The sequence below is a fragment of the Heptranchias perlo genome, chromosome 41 (genome assembly GCF_035084215.1).
Source record: "Heptranchias perlo isolate sHepPer1 chromosome 41, sHepPer1.hap1, whole genome shotgun sequence".
Lineage (NCBI taxonomy): Eukaryota > Metazoa > Chordata > Chondrichthyes > Hexanchiformes > Hexanchidae > Heptranchias > Heptranchias perlo.
In genome coordinates, this window is record NC_090365.1 from 7,622,645 (window position 1) to 7,640,850 (window position 18,206).

General features: G+C 53.0%; 2 protein-coding genes across 2 annotated transcripts in view; one reads left to right on the top strand and one right to left on the bottom strand.

The window, feature by feature from the left end:
* Positions 1-2,782, bottom strand: part of LOC137306001 (trafficking protein particle complex subunit 6b-like) — a 6,680-nt gene extending 3,898 nt beyond the window's left edge. The window contains exon 1 of the mRNA XM_067975010.1: positions 2,654-2,782. Within this exon, the coding sequence (XP_067831111.1) occupies positions 2,654-2,734 (81 nt within the window). The 5' untranslated portion in view covers positions 2,735-2,782. The remainder of the gene's footprint in view (positions 1-2,653) is intronic.
* Positions 2,783-5,448: 2,666 nt separating this feature from the next.
* ercc2 (excision repair cross-complementation group 2) overlaps positions 5,449-18,206 on the top strand; it is a 35,714-nt gene continuing 22,956 nt past the window's right edge. Inside the window, exons 1-5 of the mRNA XM_067975011.1 lie at positions 5,449-5,479; positions 9,296-9,395; positions 12,539-12,616; positions 16,317-16,379; positions 17,751-17,864. Of these exons, the coding sequence (XP_067831112.1) occupies positions 5,475-5,479; positions 9,296-9,395; positions 12,539-12,616; positions 16,317-16,379; positions 17,751-17,864 (360 nt within the window). The 5' untranslated portion in view covers positions 5,449-5,474. The remainder of the gene's footprint in view (positions 5,480-9,295; positions 9,396-12,538; positions 12,617-16,316; positions 16,380-17,750; positions 17,865-18,206) is intronic.

The window sequence follows — 18,206 nt, forward strand, 5'->3', positions numbered from 1 at the left end:
TACAAGTCATTCCAAAAAGTATTAACAGAAACAATACATTATTCCTTAGCGACAGAAAACAAGACTTATACAACAGACCTCATGAGAACTATCAGGATACCAGGGATGAGACAGGAAAGAGTAAGGGGAAGGGAACTAGCAGCACAGTCAAAGAGGTGGGTTTTTAAAGAGTTCCTTGCAGGAAAGTGGAGTGGATTTTGGAGGCATTTAGGAGCAGGGATCTGAACGATTGTGGGCGATAATCCAGAGTTAGGGGCTAGGGCTGGACGGAAGACTTGCATTTCGATAGTGTCTTTCGCCACCTCAGGACGTCCCAAAGTGCCTTACAGCCAATGAAGTACTTTTGAAGTGTAGTCACTGTCGTAATGTAGGAAATGTGGCAGCTAATTTGTGCACAGCAAGATCCCACAAACAGCAATGTGATAATGACCGGATAATCTGTTTTAGTGACATTGGTTGGGGTCAGGGAGAACTCGCCTGTGTTTCAGGAGATTGTCTGGGGATTGGGAGGGGGTTCGGGGAGCGGTTTGGGGAGCGGGGATGGGGGGGGTTTGGGGAGCGGGGATGGGGGGGGGGGTTTGGGGAGCGGGGATGGGGGGGGGGGTTTGGGGAGCGGGGATGGGGGGGGGGTTTGGGGAGCGGGGATGGGGGGGGGGGTTTGGGGAGCGGGGATGGGGGGGGGGGTTTGGGGAGCGGGGATGGGGGGGGGGTTTGGGGAGCGGGGATGGGGGGGGGGTTTGGGGAGCGGGGATGGGGGGGGGGGTTTGGGGAGCGGGGATGGGGGGGGGGTTTGGGGAGCGGGGATGGGGGGGGGGTTTGGGGAGCGGGGATGGGGGGGGGGTTTGGGGAGCGGGGATGGGGGGGGGGTTTGGGGAGCGGGGATGGGGGGGGGGTTTGGGGAGCGGGGATGGGGGGGGGGTTTGGGGAGCGGGGATGGGGGGGGGGTTTGGGGAGCGGGGATGGGGGGGGGGTTTGGGGAGCGGGGATGGGGGGGGGGTTTGGGGAGCGGGGATGGGGGGGGGTTTGGGGAGCGGGGATGGGGGGGGGGTTTGGGAGCGGGGATGGGGGGGGGGTTTGGGGAGCGGGGATGGGGGGGGGGTTTGGGGAGCGGGGATGGGGGGGGGGTTTGGGGAGCGGGGATGGGGGGGGGGTTTGGGGAGCGGGGATGGGGGGGGGGTTTGGGGAGCGGGGATGGGGGGGGGGTTTGGGGAGCGGGGATGGGGGGGGGGTTTGGGGAGCGGGGATGGGGGGGGGGTTTGGGGAGCGGGGATGGGGGGGGGGTTTGGGGAGCGGGGATGGGGGGGGGTTTGGGGAGCGGGGATGGGGGGGGGGTTTGGGGAGCGGGGATGGGGGGGGGGTTTGGGGAGCGGGGATGGGGGGGGGGTTTGGGGAGCGGGGATGGGGGGGGGGTTTGGGGAGCGGGGATGGGGGGGGGTTTGGGGAGCGGGGATGGGGGGGGGTTTGGGAGCGGGATGGGGGGGGGTTTGGGGAGCGGGGATGGGGGGGGGGTTTGGGGAGCGGGGATGGGGGGGGGGTTTGGGGAGCGGGGATGGGGGGGGGTTTGGGAGCGGGGATGGGGGGGGGTTTGGGGAGCGGGGATGGGGGGGGGGTTTGGGGAGCGGGGATGGGGGGGGGTTTGGGGAGCGGGGATGGGGGGGGGTTTGGGGAGCGGGGATGGGGGGGGGGTTTGGGAGCGGGGATGGGGGGGGGGTTTGGGGAGCGGGATGGGGGGGGGTTTGGGGAGCGGGGATGGGGGGGGGGTTTGGGGAGCGGGGATGGGGGGGGGGTTTGGGGAGCGGGGATGGGGGGGGGGTTTGGGGAGCGGGGATGGGGGGGGGTTTGGGGAGCGGGGATGGGGGGGGGGGTTTGGGGAGCGGGGATGGGGGGGGGGTTTGGGGAGCGGGGATGGGGGGGGGGGTTTGGGGAGCGGGGATGGGGGGGGGGTTTGGGGAGCGGGATGGGGGGGGGGTTTGGGGAGCGGGGATGGGGGGGGGGTTTGGGGAGCGGGGATGGGGGGGGGGGGGTTTGGGGAGCGGGGATGGGGGGGGGGTTTGGGGAGCGGGGATGGGGGGGGGGTTTGGGGAGCGGGGATGGGGGGGGGTTTGGGGAGCGGGGATGGGGGGGGGGTTTGGGGAGCGGGGATGGGGGGGTGGGTTTGGGGAGCGGGGATGGGGGGGGGGGTTTGGGGAGCGGGGATGGGGGGGGGGGGTTTGGGGAGCGGGGATGGGGGGGGGGGTTTGGGGAGCGGGGATGGGGGGGGGGGTTTGGGGAGCGGGGATGGGGGGGGGGGTTTGGGGAGCGGGGATGGGGGGGGGGGTTTGGGGAGCGGGGATGGGGGGGGGGGGTTTGGGGAGCGGGGATGGGGGGGGGGGGTTTGGGGAGCGGGGATGGGGGGGGGGGTTTGGGGAGCGGGGATGGGGGGGGGGGGGTTTGGGGAGCGGGGATGGGGGGGGGGGTTTGGGGAGCGGGGATGGGGGGGGGGGTTTGGGGAGCGGGGATGGGGGGGGGGGGTTTGGGGAGCGGGGATGGGGGGGGGGGGTTTGGGGAGGGGGTTTGGGGGATTGGGGAGGGTTTGGGGGATTGGGGAGGGTTTGGGGGATTGGGGAGGGTTTGGGGGATTGCGGGGGGGGGTTTTGGGGGGGTGGGGGTTTACCGTGTCTCCGGGCTCCACACATTTGTAGATTTGAGCCACAATCTCGAGGTGCAGCAGCTCGAAAACAGCCTCGTCTCCCATCGCCGTCACTCCGCCGGGGACTTCCGGGTCCGCGGATTTCCGGGTCGGTGAATTTCCGGGTTTTCTCCTCCAGTCGCTCCCCGGGGCCTCGGGTGGCCGACACCGACCGCCACCTTTCGCGGAGTTTCCGCTCAGCAGCAGCGCTTTTTGCGGGAATTTTTTGCAGCAATTTCTGTTTCCGCTTCAGCCGGCCCGCAATTACAGCAAAATTCCATTAATTCCAGCGTTACTTCATTAAACAGCGAGATTAGATTAAAATAATATAAACTGAAGTTCGGTTATGGTTGGCCAGTAAGTAGGTTTCTGCAAATACAAATTCCCTTCCAATTAAATCAGAATTCACAATTTTTTGCTTTTTAAAAATTAATTTATCATTTATGGAAATTATTTTGTCAGTTCAAACTTTTTATAAATGAGGCTGCAATTTAACAGCAGTAATTGTTTTTCCCCAAAACAATTCATTATAAAATTAAGAGAATCCAATTTTCACCCCTCTGCCTGAAATTTAAATAAAATATAAAAGTGTTTGTAAAAGCAGGAAAATAAAATGAGCAGCAAATTGCATGAGGAAGATTGCACCTGAAAGTGAGGTTAAGATACTTACAGATTAGTTCATTGCCCAGAAAGACCCAATACTTCCCTCATTGCTGCAGCCATTGGCTTCTTAGATATTCAGATCACTCCAAAATACTCCATTTCTCCCACATTTACAAAAGTTTCTTCAGTGACATCTCCATCAGTCTCTCCGTCTGAACAAACATTTCCCCTGACACCAATCCTCAATTTACCTTTTACTCCTATGAACCTGCGCCTCCTTTTCTTATTCTTGCAATTTAAAGTATAATTCTGGGTTTCCCGAAACAATCTGATGTCTCTCGATAAGATCACCTCTCAAATACTTCTTTTCCCAGGCTGAAGAAGAAAGATTTGCATTTATATAGCGCCTTTCATGACCTCAGGACATCCCAAAGCGCTGCAGCCAATTTGCACACAGCAAGATCCCACAAACTGCAATATAATAAACAATCAGATTATCTATTTATTTATCAGTGGTGGTTGAGGGATAAATATTGGCCGGGATACCAGGAAAACTCCCCTGCTCTTTTTCAAGTGGTAATGTGGGATCTTTTACAACAACCTCAGAAGGTAGACAGGGCCTCAGTTTATCATCTCATCCAAAGGACAGCACCTCCAACAGTGCAGCACTCCCTCAATACTGACCCTCCGACAGTGCAGCACTCCCTCAGTACTGACCCTCCGACAGTGCAGCGCTCCCTCAGTACTGACCCTCCGACAGTGCAGCGCTCCCTCAGTACTGACCCTCCGACAGTGCAGCGCTCCCTCAATACTGACCCTCCGACAGTGCAGCGCTCCCTCGGTACTGCCCCTCCGACAGAGCAGCGCTCCCTCGGTACTGACCCTCCGACAGTGCAGCGCTCCCTCAGTACTGCCCCTCCGACAGTGCAGCGCTCCCTCAGTACTGCCCCTCCGACAGTGCAGCGCTCCCTCAGTACTGCCCCTCCGACAGTGCAGCGCTCCCTTAGTACTGCCCCTCCGACAGTGCAGCACTCCCTAATTTCTGCACTGGGAGTTTGTGCTGAAGTCTCTGGAGGGGGACTTGGACCCACCACCTTCTCATTCTTTGGCAAGTTACCCACTGAACCACAGCAGACACCTAATTTAGGACCGATATCGGGAAGTTCTTCTTCACACAAAGAGTGATCAACCTGTGGATTAAACTTTCAGACCGAGTAGTGCAGGACAAAGTCCCAGAATAATTTAGGGAACAATTGGACGCTGCAATAGAGAAACTGCAGGGTCTTACTGGATGAATGAATTAAAATGGGCCGAATCGCCTTCTTCATCCGTAATTATTGTGATTTTGTGAACAGAAGAGAAACATTTTTAGTTGATGCTTTTTTAAAAAATTCATTCATGGGATGTGGGTGTCGCTGGCGAGGCCGGCATTTATTGCCCATCCCTAATTGCCCTTGAGAAGGTGGTGGTGAGCCGCCTTCTTGAACCGCTGCAGTCCGTGTGGTGAAGGTTCTCCCACAGTGCTGTTTGGGAAGGGAGTTCCAGGATTTTGACCCAGCGACGATGAAGGAACGGCGATATATTTCCAAGTCGGGATGGTGTGTGACTTGGAGGGGAACGTGCAGGTGGTGTTGTTCCCATGTGCCTGCTGCCCTTGTCCTTCTAGGTGGTAGAGGTCACGGGCTTGGGAGGTCCTGTCGAAGAAGCCTTGGCGAGTTGCTGCAGTGCATCCTGTGGATGGTACACACTGCAGCCACGGTGCACCGGTGGTGAAGGGAGTGAATGTTTAGGGTGGTGGATGGGGTGCCAATCAAGCGGGCTGCTTTGTCCCGTATACCACAATGGACATGAATCTGGGCACATTCGGGTTCCACCCAAAGCACCAGCCACTCTCCAGGTGCTGGGGGGCCTCTTATGTATTTTCCAGCTTTTCTCTGATTATATTTTTTAGACCCCCCCCCCCCATCCCATTAAAAAGCTTGAGTTGCTCAATCCATCCACTCTGTTACTCGGCTCTCGATTCTTCGCGCCTGGCTCCGGAGCGCGGCGCTCGATTGCCGCGGCCTGGCAGGAGGGCGGGTCCGGGAGGGGTTTGACGGACAGGCGGGTGAGCCAATAGGCGGAGGGAGAGCGGAACGGCGCGCTGTGATTGGCGGCGGCGGCGGCGGGGGGCGGGACAGCGGCGGCGGCGGGAGCGGCGAGGATGAGGTGAGGAGTGCGCCGAGTATTATGGGCTGTCCCCGGGCCCCCCCCCCCCAAAACCCCCCGAATTACCCCGACCCCCGGGGTGCTGGGCTTCAGTGTTTTATCCCCTCCCCCCTCCATTGCCCCTCCCCTCCCCCCATCCCCCTCCCCCCATCCCCCTCCCCCTCCCATTAATTGCTCCCCTCCCTCACCTGCCCCCATCCCTCTCCCATGTATTACCCCCTCCTCCCCCTCCCATGCATTATCCCTGTCCCCATCCTCCTCCCATGCATTGCCCCCCTCCCCCATCCTCCTCCCATGCATTGCCCCCCTCCCCCATCTCCTCCCATGCATTGCCCCCATCCCCTCCCCACCTCCTCCCATGCATTGCCCCCATCCCCCATCTCCTCCCATGCATTGCCCCCATCCCCTCCCCACCTCCTCCCATGCATTGCCCCCATCCCCCATCTCCTCCCATGCATTGCCCCCATCCCCTCCCCACCTCCTCCCATGCATTGCCCCCTCCCCCATCTCCTCCCATGCATTGCCCCCATCTCCTCCCATGCATTGCCCCCATCCCCTCCCCACCTCCTCCCATGCATTGCCCCCCTCCCCCATCTCCTCCCATGCATTGCCCCCATCCCCTCCCCACCTCCTCCCATGCATTGCCCCCATCCCCTCCCATGCATTGCCCCCATCCCCTCCCCACCTCCTCCCATGCATTGCCCCCCTCCCCCACCTTCTCGCATGCATTGACCCTGTCCCCTCCCCCATCTGCCCGCATCCCCTTCACCCTCTTCCCCCATGCATTGCCTCCACCCCATCACCTATTTCTGTGGTGAAGCTCGAGGGATGAATTTTGGCCCGGACACGGGGAGAATTCCCTGCTCCCTCAGTAGTGCCATCGGATCCTGAATGGCCACCTGGACAGGCAGAGGGAGGGCCTGGGCACCCTCACCTCTAGTACAGCACCTCCTGCATTGGGAGTGTCAGCCTGGATATGATGCTCAGCTTGAACCCACAACCGAATGTCCCAGAAATGGTCACAAAGACCAGTACTGACGAGGGAGGCCCTTCAACCCGTCCATCCATGGGGATCTGTGATTCCTCCACTATAGCAGCTAGCTGCCTGTGGATAATTCCAGAAATTGCACCTCCGCTGTCCAACCAGACCATTTCCGAGTGTTCCTTCTTTGTGCAAAGTGCTTCGTGGCATTAGTCTTGAGCATGTCTGTACCTGTGTCCAAGGATCTTACTGTTGAAATCATACTTGCACACTATAGATTACCTGGTGTCATAGAAATTTACGGCACAGAAGGAGGCCATTCGGCCCATCGTGTCCATGCCGGCCGAGGAAGAGCTGCCCAGCCTAATCCCACTCCCCAGCTCTTGGTCCGTAGCCCTGTAGGTTACGGCACTTCAAGTGCACATCCAAGTACTTTTTAAATGCGATGAGGGTTTCTGTCTCTCCCACCCTTTCAGGCAGTGAGTTCCAGACCCCCACCACCCTCTGGGTGAAAAAATTTCTCCTCTAATCCTCCTACCCATTACTTAAAATCTATGTCCCCTGGCTATTAACCTGTCTGCTGAGAGAAACAGGTCCTCCCTATCCACTTTATCAAGGCCCCTGATAATTTTATACGCCTCAATTAAATCTCTCCTCAGCCTCCTCTGTTCCGAAGAAAACAACCCCAGCCTATCCAATCTTTCCTCATAGCTAAAATTCTCCAGCCCTGGCAACATCCTCGTAAATCTCCCCTGTACCCTCTCTAGTGCGATCACATCTTTCCTGTAATCAAACGCCCCCACGTTCAGTCTCACTAAAATGTGGTAAATTTTCCAAATAGAGCCTTTTGATAATTTGCAGTTTTATGTGTAATATTAACTGGGATCTCTGGATAGTTTCAAATATATTTTTTCCTGTGATATATAAACAGGCCTCAGTTCAGCAATAATTGTCGATCTCACTCGGAGAGGCCACGGTGCCTTGTGTGCAAAGTGAAAAAGTGTGACAATGGTGCAATAGTGAGTGTTTGGGCTGAGGCAGAACAGAAAGAGCTTTACTCTGTATCTAACCCGTGTTGTACCTGCCCTGGGAGTGTTTCATGGGGCAGTGTAGAGGGAGCTTTACTCTGTATCTAACCCGTGCTGTACCCGCCCTGGGAGTGTTTGATGGGACAGTGTAGAGGGAGCTTTACTCTGTATCTAACCCGTGCTGTACCTGCCCTGGGAGTGTTTAACGTGTGTCTGAAATCGAAAATGTTCCACTCACCAACACTTAACGTCCTTCACTTCGATGGGCATCACCACTTGCATTTCTCCAGTGTCCCTCACATAGAAGAACCTCCCTGAGAGTTTTACAAGGTGGTGGGGGGGGGGGGGGGGGGGGGTGGTGAAGAGGTCACTGAGCTGGGTGGGAGGAGAAATTAATAAGGGGGGAACTGAAAACATCGTCAAAGACATGGGTTTTAATGGGATTTCGGAACAAGGAAGAGAGGCAACGAGTGAAAGATCGGCCTCTGATGGTTCAGCAGAGGCAGTGGGGAGTGAGCAGTAACCCAGAGGCAGTGGGGAATGAGCAGCGACCCAGAGACAGTGGGGAGTGAGCAGTAACCCAGAGACAGTGGGGAATGAGCAGTAACCCAGAGGCAGTGGGGAATGAGCAGCGACCCAGAGGCAGTGGGGAATGAGCAGCGACCCAGAGGCAGTGGGGAATGAGCAGCGACCCAGAGGCAGTGGGGAATGAGCAGTAACCCAGAGACAGTGGGGAATGAGCAGCGACCCAGAGACAGTGGGGAATGAGCAGCGACCCAGAGACAGTGGGGAATGAGCAGTGACCCAGAGACAGTGGGGAATGAGCAGTAACCCAGAGACAGTGGGGAATGAGCAGCGACCCAGAGACAGTGGGGAATGAGCAGTGACCCAGAGACAGTGGGGAATGAGCAGCGACCCAGAGGCAGTGGGGAATGAGCAGTGACCCAGAGACAGTGGGGAATGAGCAGCGACCCAGAGGCAGTGGGGAATGAGCAGTAACCCAGAGACAGTGGGGAATGAGCAGTGACCCAGAGACAGTGGGGAATGAGCAGTAACCCAGAGACAGTGGGGAATGAGCAGTGACCCAGAGACAGTGGGGAATGAGCAGTAACCCAGAGACAGTGGGGAATGAGCAGTGACCCAGAGACAGTGGGGAATGAGCAGCGACCCAGAGACAGTGGGGAATGAGCAGTGACCCAGAGACAGTGGGGAATGAGCAGCGACCCAGAGGCAGTGGGGAATGAGCAGTAACCCAGAGACAGTGGGGAATGAGCAGTGACCCAGAGACAGTGGGGAATGAGCAGTAACCCAGAGACAGTGGGGAATGAGCAGTGACCCAGAGACAGTGGGGAATGAGCAGTAACCCAGAGACAGTGGGGAATGAGCAGTGACCCAGAGACAGTGGGGAATGAGCAGTAACCCAGAGACAGTGGGGAATGAGCAGTAACCCAGAGGCAGTGGGGAATGAGCAGTAACCCAGAGGCAGTGGGGAATGAGCAGTGACCCAGAGGCAGTGGGGAATGAGCAGTGACCCAGAGGCAGTGGGGAATGAGCAGTAACCCAGAGACAGTGGGGAATGAGCAGTAACCCAGAGGCAGAAGACTGGAGAAAACTGCTCAGATAGACTGGGGCAGGACCGGGAAATGAGGCTTGAATTTTGTACGTTGGGGGATAGGACATCTACAATTCACTGGACAAAATAAAATGTCGTAAAGTCCTGAAAGAGTTTTCTAAAAACCCAAATGGACTTCCGTCCCCTTCTATCTCCCAATATCAGCATTGTATTTCTTTGCTGTTTCTCCTCAGGTTGAATATTGACGGATTGTTGGTGTATTTCCCTTATGACTTCATCTACCCCGAGCAGTACTCCTACATGTTGGAGCTGAAGAGGATCCTCGATGCTAAGGTAACTTGTCAGGGGAAGCTAGGATTCCAGTCCTCAGGTGTGATCAGCTATCGGACGCCAAGCTCTTATCCTGTTGACGAGTGGGTGGGGTGCAAGCTTGTGGAATGTAAGAGGAAAGACAGACTTAAAGCATCCCATCGTTTCTCCCAGGATGACCAATGTTCTTCAGGTCCGGTGTTCTGTGGTAGCCAATTTGAGCACAGCAAGATCCCACAAAGAGTAAATGTGATGAATGACAAGTTAATTTGTTTTTTTGGTGGAGGAGGGAATGTTGACTGGTTATGGGGAATGTTGACTGATTGAGGGGAATGTTGACTGGTTATGGGGACTGTTGACTGATTGAGGGGAATGTTGACTGGTTTATGGGGAATGTTGACTGGTTATGGGGAATGTTGACTGGTTATGGGGAATGTTGACTGATTGAGGGGAATGTTGACTGATTGAGGGGAATGTTGACCGGTTATGTGGAATGTTGACTGATTGAGGGGAATGTTGACTGGTTATGGGGAATGTTGATTGGTTATGGGGAATGTTGACTGGTTGAGGGGAATGTTGACTGGTTATGGGGAATGTTGATTTGTTATGGGGAATGTTGATTGGTTATGGGGAATGTTGACTGGTTGAGGGGAATGTTGACTGGTTGAGGGGAATGTTGACTGGTTTATGGGGAATGTTGACTGGTTTATGGGGAATGTTGATTGGTTATGGGGAATGTTGACTGGGACACTGTGACAACGCCCTATGTCATCGTCCAAAAGTGCCATGAGATCCTTAAGGCCCACCAGGACAGGCAGGTTGTGCTCCATTTAATGTCTCATTAAAAGGCCGACACCTCTGACTGCCGCAGTACTTCACTGGACATAGCAATATAGGAACAGGAGGAGGCCATTCAGCCCCTCTAGTCTGTTCCACCATTCAATTAGATTGTGGCTGATCTGTACCTCAACTCAACTTACCTGCCTTTGCTCCATATCCTTTGCTACCCTTACCCAACAAAAATCTATCGTTCTCAGCCTTGGAAGTTTCAAATGACCCCCAGCATCCACAGCCTTTTGGGGAGAGAGTTCCAGACTTCCACTCCCCTTTGTGTGAAAAAGTGCTTCCTGATTTCACTCCTAAATGGCCTGGCTCTAATTTTAAGATTGTGCCCCCTTGTTCTGGATTCCCCCCACAAGAGGAAATAGTTTCTCCGTATCTACCCTATCGAATCCCTTTTTCATTTTAAATACCTCAATCAGATCACCCCTCAATCTTCTAAACTCAGGGAATACAAGCCAAGTTTATGCAACCTGACCTCATAATCTAACCTTTTAAGCCCTGCTACCATTCTGGTGAACGTGCTCTGTGCCCCCTCCAAGGCCAGTGTATCTTTCCTGCGATTAAAAAAAAAACAGAAAATGCTGGAAAACATTCAGCCGGTGGAGAGAGAATCAGAGTTAACATTTCCGGTCGATGACCTTTCATCAGAAAGGCTGTGGGGTGCGGTGCCCAGAACTGAACGCAGTACTCTAGATGGAGCCTAACCAAGCTTGTTACAACCGAAGCATCACTTACTCCCCTTTGAATTCCAGCCCCCTTGAGATAAAGAGCAACGTTTCATTAGACTTTTTGATTACTTTTTGTACCTGTGCAGTAGCTTTTAATGATTTGTTTACATGGGGACCTAAATCCCTTTGCCCCTCCATAGTTCCTAATCTCTCGCCATTAAGGAAATATTAAGATTTGCCTTTCTTGGATCCGAAGCCTCACACTTGCCCACATTCAGTTCCGACTGCTGTAGTTTTGCCCACTCACTTAGTCTGTCACTGTCCCATTGTAACTTTCCACACAACTTGATGTGCCTTACTGCGTCAGCCTAGGTTGTGTGGTCAGATCCTAGAGTGGTGTCTGAACCCAGGACCTTCTGACTCGGAGGCGAGAGTGGTACCGACTGAGGCAAGCTGGTCCTTAGGAAGGGAAAGGATGGCTGGCCACCATGGTATGAATAAATGGACGGAGAGAAAGGCTGGAGAGTAGATGTAAGATGTCGCTAATCGGACAAGAAGCTTTTTCTTGTGCAGGAGTGCGCGAGAGAGGGGTTAGAAGAACCTATGGGCGCAGGAGTCAAGTTTGAGAGAGACTTGGGCTGTTTGGAAAAAGAAAAAAATGGTGTTTGTCACAAAAGGAGAAACTGAGCTTCTGGGTCGCAGTGATTAATCTCGGCTGATTCAACTTGGATCCATCGTTACAGCTTGGACTTTTCACCAACAATGGCTCTTGTGTTTATTGCAGAGCCAATGTGCGAACAGAAACTGCATCTTTATTCATCTCTGTGCATAGATCAGTGTGCTCAGGTTCAACAATTAGACCCTTATCAAGGTATTACTGTAGGAAAATACATGGGGTGTCCACAATGTTCTCTCTCCCCCTGTAAGTAACCCACCACTAGACCAATGCCGACAGGCTAAAATGATTAGGTCAAATTTATTCATAGGTGAAATGATAAACAAAATGAAAAATCACAGCAAGGTGCTAAAATAGCGCAGTCCTTAAAACAGTAGAATTAGAATCAGTCTACAAGTGATAATAGATCCTTTTACAGAATGAGGTTTCTTACAGTATGTTCAGAAACTCTCGATATCTCACAGAGCCTCCCGCAGACTGTATCCTGAAGGTATCGACCGGGGTACATTTCTGCAATCACTGGTTGCCCTACAGCACGTCACCCGAGTAATTATTCTTCAGGTGTGAGTGTTGACAGGCCGTTCAAGTTATGGAGGAGTCACCGCTGAGCCCGATTCTGCTCTCGCTCGATGTCCACGTGCAGTTTCCATAGAGATCACTGGCTAGTGATCGGGAGCAGGAATTCTGGCTAATTTGTTTTTACACAGAAGCCATTTGTAGCCCCTCCCCCTCCCGCCCATCCCCCCAAGCTGTCGTTCACTTCGCACAGAACGAAGATCGACCCTGGGCCTGTTCTGTCCCATTGAATTGTCTGGAGAGTTGTCTCTCATTGCATCAACAAAACTTGCAAAAACACCATTTGAAAAAATCTGTTTTTTGGGAGTTGTTTGTAATATTTGACAGCATATTTTGACGGTGATGTTTGCTGTACATGTTCTATGGTTTAAGCTTTATGCACACTGTCCCTTCCTGTGTTTTAGGGCCATGGGGTTCTGGAAATGCCGTCGGGTACAGGGAAGACGGTATCGCTGCTCTCACTGATCGTAGCCTATCAGACGGTGAGGATGCTGCACACAGCTTTCATACACAGAGGGTATATGTGCGCGCAGTGTGTACAGAGGGTATATATGCACGCGCAGTGTGTACAGAGGGTATATATGCACGCGCAGTGTGTACAGAGGGTATATATGCACGCGCAGTGTGTACAGAGGGTATATATGCACGCGCAATGTGTACAGATTGTATATATGCGCGCAGTGTGTACAGATTGTATATATGCGCGCAGTGTGTACAGATTGTATATATGCGCGCAGTGTGTACAGAGGATATATATGCACGCAGTGTGTACAGAGGGTATATGTGTGCGTGCAGTGTGTACAGAGGGTATATGTGTGCGTGCAGTGTGTACAGAGGATATACGTGCGTGCAGTGTGTACAGAGGGTATACGTGCGTGCAGTGTGTACAGAGGGTATACGTGCATGCAGTGTGTACAGAGAGTATATATTTTAGCTATGAGAAAAGACTGGATAGGCTGGGGTTGTTTTCTTTGGAGCAAAGGAGGCTGAGGGGAGATTTAATTGAGGTGTATAAAATTATGACTGGACTAGATAGAGTGGATAGGGAGGACCTATTTCCCTTAGCAGAGGGCTCAGTTACCAGGGGGCATGGATTTAAAGTAATTGGTAGGAGGATTAGAGGGGAGCTGAGGAGAAATTTTTTCACCCAGGGTCAGGAACTCACTGCCTGAAAGGGTGGTAGAGGCAGAAACCCTCAACTCATTTAAAAAGTACTTGGACGTGCACTTGAAATGCCGTAACCTACAGGGCTACGGACCAAGTGCTGGAAAGTGGGATTAAGCTGGATAGCTCTCTTTCGGCTGGCACGGACACGATGGGCTGAATAGCCGCCTTCTCTGCCATAAGATTCTATGGCCCCGATATTACCAGGGAGGCGGGTTGGCAGCGGGGGGTTGACTGGGCGCCTGGGTTGACTATCCGCCCAGTAAAATCGGTGGGTTCCCCACGCAATCACGAGTAAATTGAAGCCACTTACCTTGGCTTCCGGGCTCCTGCGCAGCGGGCGGACTGCGCACCCGCATCACAGGCTGTCAGCTGGAGGAGCCCTATTTAAAGGGGCAGTCCTCCAATGCTGCTCCTGCAGCAAACAGCCAAAATTACAGCACGGAGCAGCCCGGGGGAAAGGCTGCTCCCAAGTTTAATGATGCCTCACTCCAGGTCTTACTGGATGGGGTGAGGAGGGAGATCTTCTACCCGGCGGACGGGAGGAAGAGGCCTGCCTCTGTCACCAAGAAGGCGTGGCTCGAGGTGGCAGAGGAGGTCAGCAGCACCAGCAACATATCCCGCACCTGGATACAGTGCAGGAAGCGCTTCAATGACCTAACCAGGTCAGCTAAAGTGAGCACACTTACTCATTCTCCTACACTCCGTCTTCCACATCACCGCCCCCACCCCACAACTCCTTCTGCACTGACATCACTACTCTATCACATCACTCCTCACATCCATTCAAACCTCATCCTCAACTTACCTGCACTTACTCACCTCCCCAGTACTCATCCCACCACTACCACTCAACCCAATCCTCATACAATCTCATGGCTCTGTCTCATACACACCCTCTGATGCATCTCTTTCACGGTCACCCTCTCCCAACCTGCCACTACCTCTGCTGTAGCCACAGGGGATGCATCACGTATGAGTAGTAGGTAGCGTAAGGTAAAGGTTTCGTGAGCACAAAGGGGATGCACAAGGGTGTTTGACGGTTTGTCATGTTTTTTATTTATATTTGATTTTGGTTCAACTCACATTAAATATTATATTGTCAGCACTACTGCCACGTCTTGGCCATTCTTGACTGGCTTGTGCAATAAGTTGCTTTCATGAGGTTCTCCACTGATGCCACCCATTGGGTCACCTTACAGTGGGTGTATGTGTAGTTGCACAACTATTTTGTTCAGGGGCCTGTGGTGCAGCACTGTGTTGTGGAGCTCCACGTGGCGGAGGTGGACGGCGTGCCTGGCGAGGCTGGTGATGTTGCTCGTCCTCGGATGAAGTGATGAATGCAGCCATGGCGCCCCCCCCATCCTGACGGTGTGAGTTTGAGGGAGGTCCGCAAAGTAGGTAAATGTGTTCTCACAGCAGAGTTTAGGGTATAAATTAATAATTTTGAGGGGAAAGACTAAAGTGTTGCAGCCAAAACTTTGTCTGAAGTGACAGAGTGCCCTGCTGCAATAAATGAGGTTTTCCCCCCCAACGGTCAAATAAACCTTTGCATCTCCCACTGGCTGCTGACTGAAACACGTCTGCTCCAACAGGGATTGTTTCCCACAGCACGGGAAACACGCTGAGGATCCGTGAAAATTGCACCCCTGCCAAAATCTCCACTCAATGAGGTCTGTCAAGTACCTCTACTAGGTAAGTAAGTATTTAAATTGTCATCTCGCCGGCTTTAATTGCCGGGGGAGTCCACTGCGCACACACCCGATCGCGTCACTGGGGAACCTGGAAGTGGGCGGGTTGGAGCTGGGCTCCGGACCCGCTCCGGGATTCCCCGATTTTACGAGCCCCCAACGCACCTGCTCAGACATCCTAAAATCGACCCCCATGCGTGCGCAGTACATACGGAGGCTATATGTGTGTACAGAGGGGACATGTGTGCGCAGTGTGTACAGAGGGGACATGTGTGCGCAGTGTGTACAGAGGGGACACGTGTGTACAGAGGGGACATGTGTGCGCAGTGTGTACAGAGGGGACATGTGTGCGCAGTGTGTACAGAGGGGACACATGTGTACAGAGGGGACATGTGTGCGCAGTGTGTACAGAGGGGACATGTGTGCGCAGTGTGTACAGCGGGGACACGTGTGTACAGAGGGGACATGTGTGCGCAGTGTGTACAGAGGGGACACGTGTGTACAGAGGGGACATGTGTGCGCAGTGTGTACAGAGGGGACATGTGTGCGCAGTGTGTACAGCGGGGACACGTGTGTACAGAGGGGACATGTGTGCGCAGTGTGTACAGAGGGGACACGTGTGTACAGAGGGGACATGTGTGCGCAGTGTGTACAGAGGGGACATGTGTGCGCAGTGTGTACAGAGGGGACATGTGTGCGCAGTGTGTACAGAGGGGACATGTGTGCGCAGTGTGTACAGAGGGGACATGTGTGCGCAGTGTGTACAGAGGGGACACGTTGATGCTGATACATGTCCGGACCGTCGGTTTTTGGGATACAGTGTTAACCCTCACATACTGTTGCAGCCTGGGCTTCCCGCTGCTATCACCCAGCGTAAATACACATGCTCCTCTGCCCTGATGACCCGAACAATTAGTTCGGTGCAACATCTGTCCGTGCTTTAGCTGTCTCGGGTCGACCTGCTCTCTGATCACTGATGTAAATAATTTTACCTGTGGTTTCCCACCTTCTGGGAGGGATTCAGTTCAATTCAGTAATATCTCTCTCTCTCTCTCTCTCTCTCTCTCTCTCTCTCTGTCTCCTGCTTGCTTTGTATCCCTTTCTTTACCTCTCTCTCCCCCTCCCTCTGTCTCTCTCTCCCCCTCCCTCTGTCTCTCTCTCCCCCTCCCTCTGTCTCTCTCTCCGTCTTTCTCTCTCTCTCTCCATCTCTCTCTGTCACCTGCTTGCTTTGAATCTCTTTCTTTACCTGTCTGTCTTACTTTGTGTGTTTCTCACTCATCCTCTGTATGTACGTGTCTGTCTGTCTGTCTCTCTCCTGTCCCTCCAGATGTATCCACTAGAAGTGACTAAGCTGATCTACTGCTCTCGAACAGTTCCTGAGATAGAGAAGGTAAGGAAAGTTTGTGAAATCCTTTTAGTTTAAATACATAGTTGGATATTAAATCACTGGAAATACACTGCAGGTCAGTCACCGTCTGAAAATTATTGTTTCAGTTGGGTTCCTTCAATGAACCAGCTGCCTCGACCTGCAACAGTAATCTGTCCATCGGTGCCCATCTCCCTCTGGGGTATTTCCCGCATTTTAGTTTGATTCCAGGATTTACATTTTTTAACGTTATTCGGGTTTGTTACCACTTTGCAGCAAGCTGTCAAAGAAAATGTTTAACTCTTTTAAAAAAAAAATCCGCTCCATTTATCTCCACGTTCATGTCGGCACCAGGGTAGAAATTATAATCACCGCTGATCTGAGATGAGCACTTACCGAACCTGTTCTGTTTTATCACGGACACCGACCCATTCGGGTTAAAGTGCTGCTGAGTGCGTTAAGTGTTCATACGAGAACCGCAGTAACCGTAATGCCTACCGTCCTAACTCTTGGCGTGCAATCACCAGCACCTCTTGACACTGGTACCCCACTGAGTGGCTGCTCTTTGTGTATGAGTGTAGCTATTGGACTGTGGGGGCATTGCAGCCTGACCCAACCCTAGGCATTTTCTCCCTATGCCAGGGACTCTGAGATTAATTTTAGTTTTTCCTACCATTGCTACAGTTCAGATCTGTATTTTTTAATTATTACATTTTAACAATTGTATTTCTAAAGTTCTGATTTGATTTACAACATATAAGTAGCTAGGGGTTGGAGCAGAGCTAGGGATGTACGTTAAATGATCTGTTTACAATATCGGTGTTGCCAACGCCTGACGACCTAATCATGAGTCCCACAAATTGCAAGGAGCTCATTTAAAATGTGGGAAGTTTAAACGGAGCTTTCTACATATTTAAATTTGCTGCGAGGTTTTAATTTTAAAAAATCAAGAGACTGTGGAGTAAGAGTGTTTGCTGTGTTTCGCCAGAATCACGCTGGTACCCAGTCCTGTGGAGTCTGTGGAGTGGGCGGGTCACACGCACCGGTTACTGTTCCTTTTCTGTGGGATCTCCGTAGACGTGGTGACTGAAGACTGGAATCGAGTCAGCTCTCAGTAATCAGAGGGCGAGATTCAGGCTCTTTTTGTTTGAATAGGGCACGAAGAAGAAACTGCCTGAAACGTCCTACTTGCCCCCAGCCAAAGAATCTAAACATTTAGCCCTACTCTTCACTGGGCAAAGGTGGTCACAAGGGAAATGCAAGTTCAGGACTGTGCTGGCAATTTACATTGCTGCAGTTTTTTGAATATTAAATATTCTCTCTGTCTTGCTCTCTTCCGCTTTCTCCACCCTCTGTCTCTTTGTGTGTGTTTTGCGTTTTCTCTCTGTGCCTCAGGTTATCGAGGAGCTCCGCAAGCTGCTAGATTACTACGAGAAACAGACTGGAGAGAAAATGCAATTCCTGGCGCTGGCTCTTAGTTCCAGGAAGAATCTCTGCATCCACCCAGAGGTGAGTTTTGCTAAAGTGTGCCCGATGGGTCTCACACTGGAATAATCACTCTGCACTAGGCTGACTTGGCTCCTTCGCAGTGTCAGCTGGTGTAACTGTGCCTGGCCTGCTGCCTGCGGTGCTCATTGTCTCAGCAAAAGTCTTCACATCAATATGAGGAGTAAGGAATATGCAGGGTGGAGTCAGTTAGAGCACAGGCCTTTAATCTCCCTGACCTGAGATGAAGGCCTGTCCCCAATCCTACATGATTTTAGGCACAATCTCAACCCCATTGCTTGTGGCAGCATAAACTCTGCTCCACATTCAGCACTCAGTCTCGCTCAGAGGCCACAGGATGGCTGG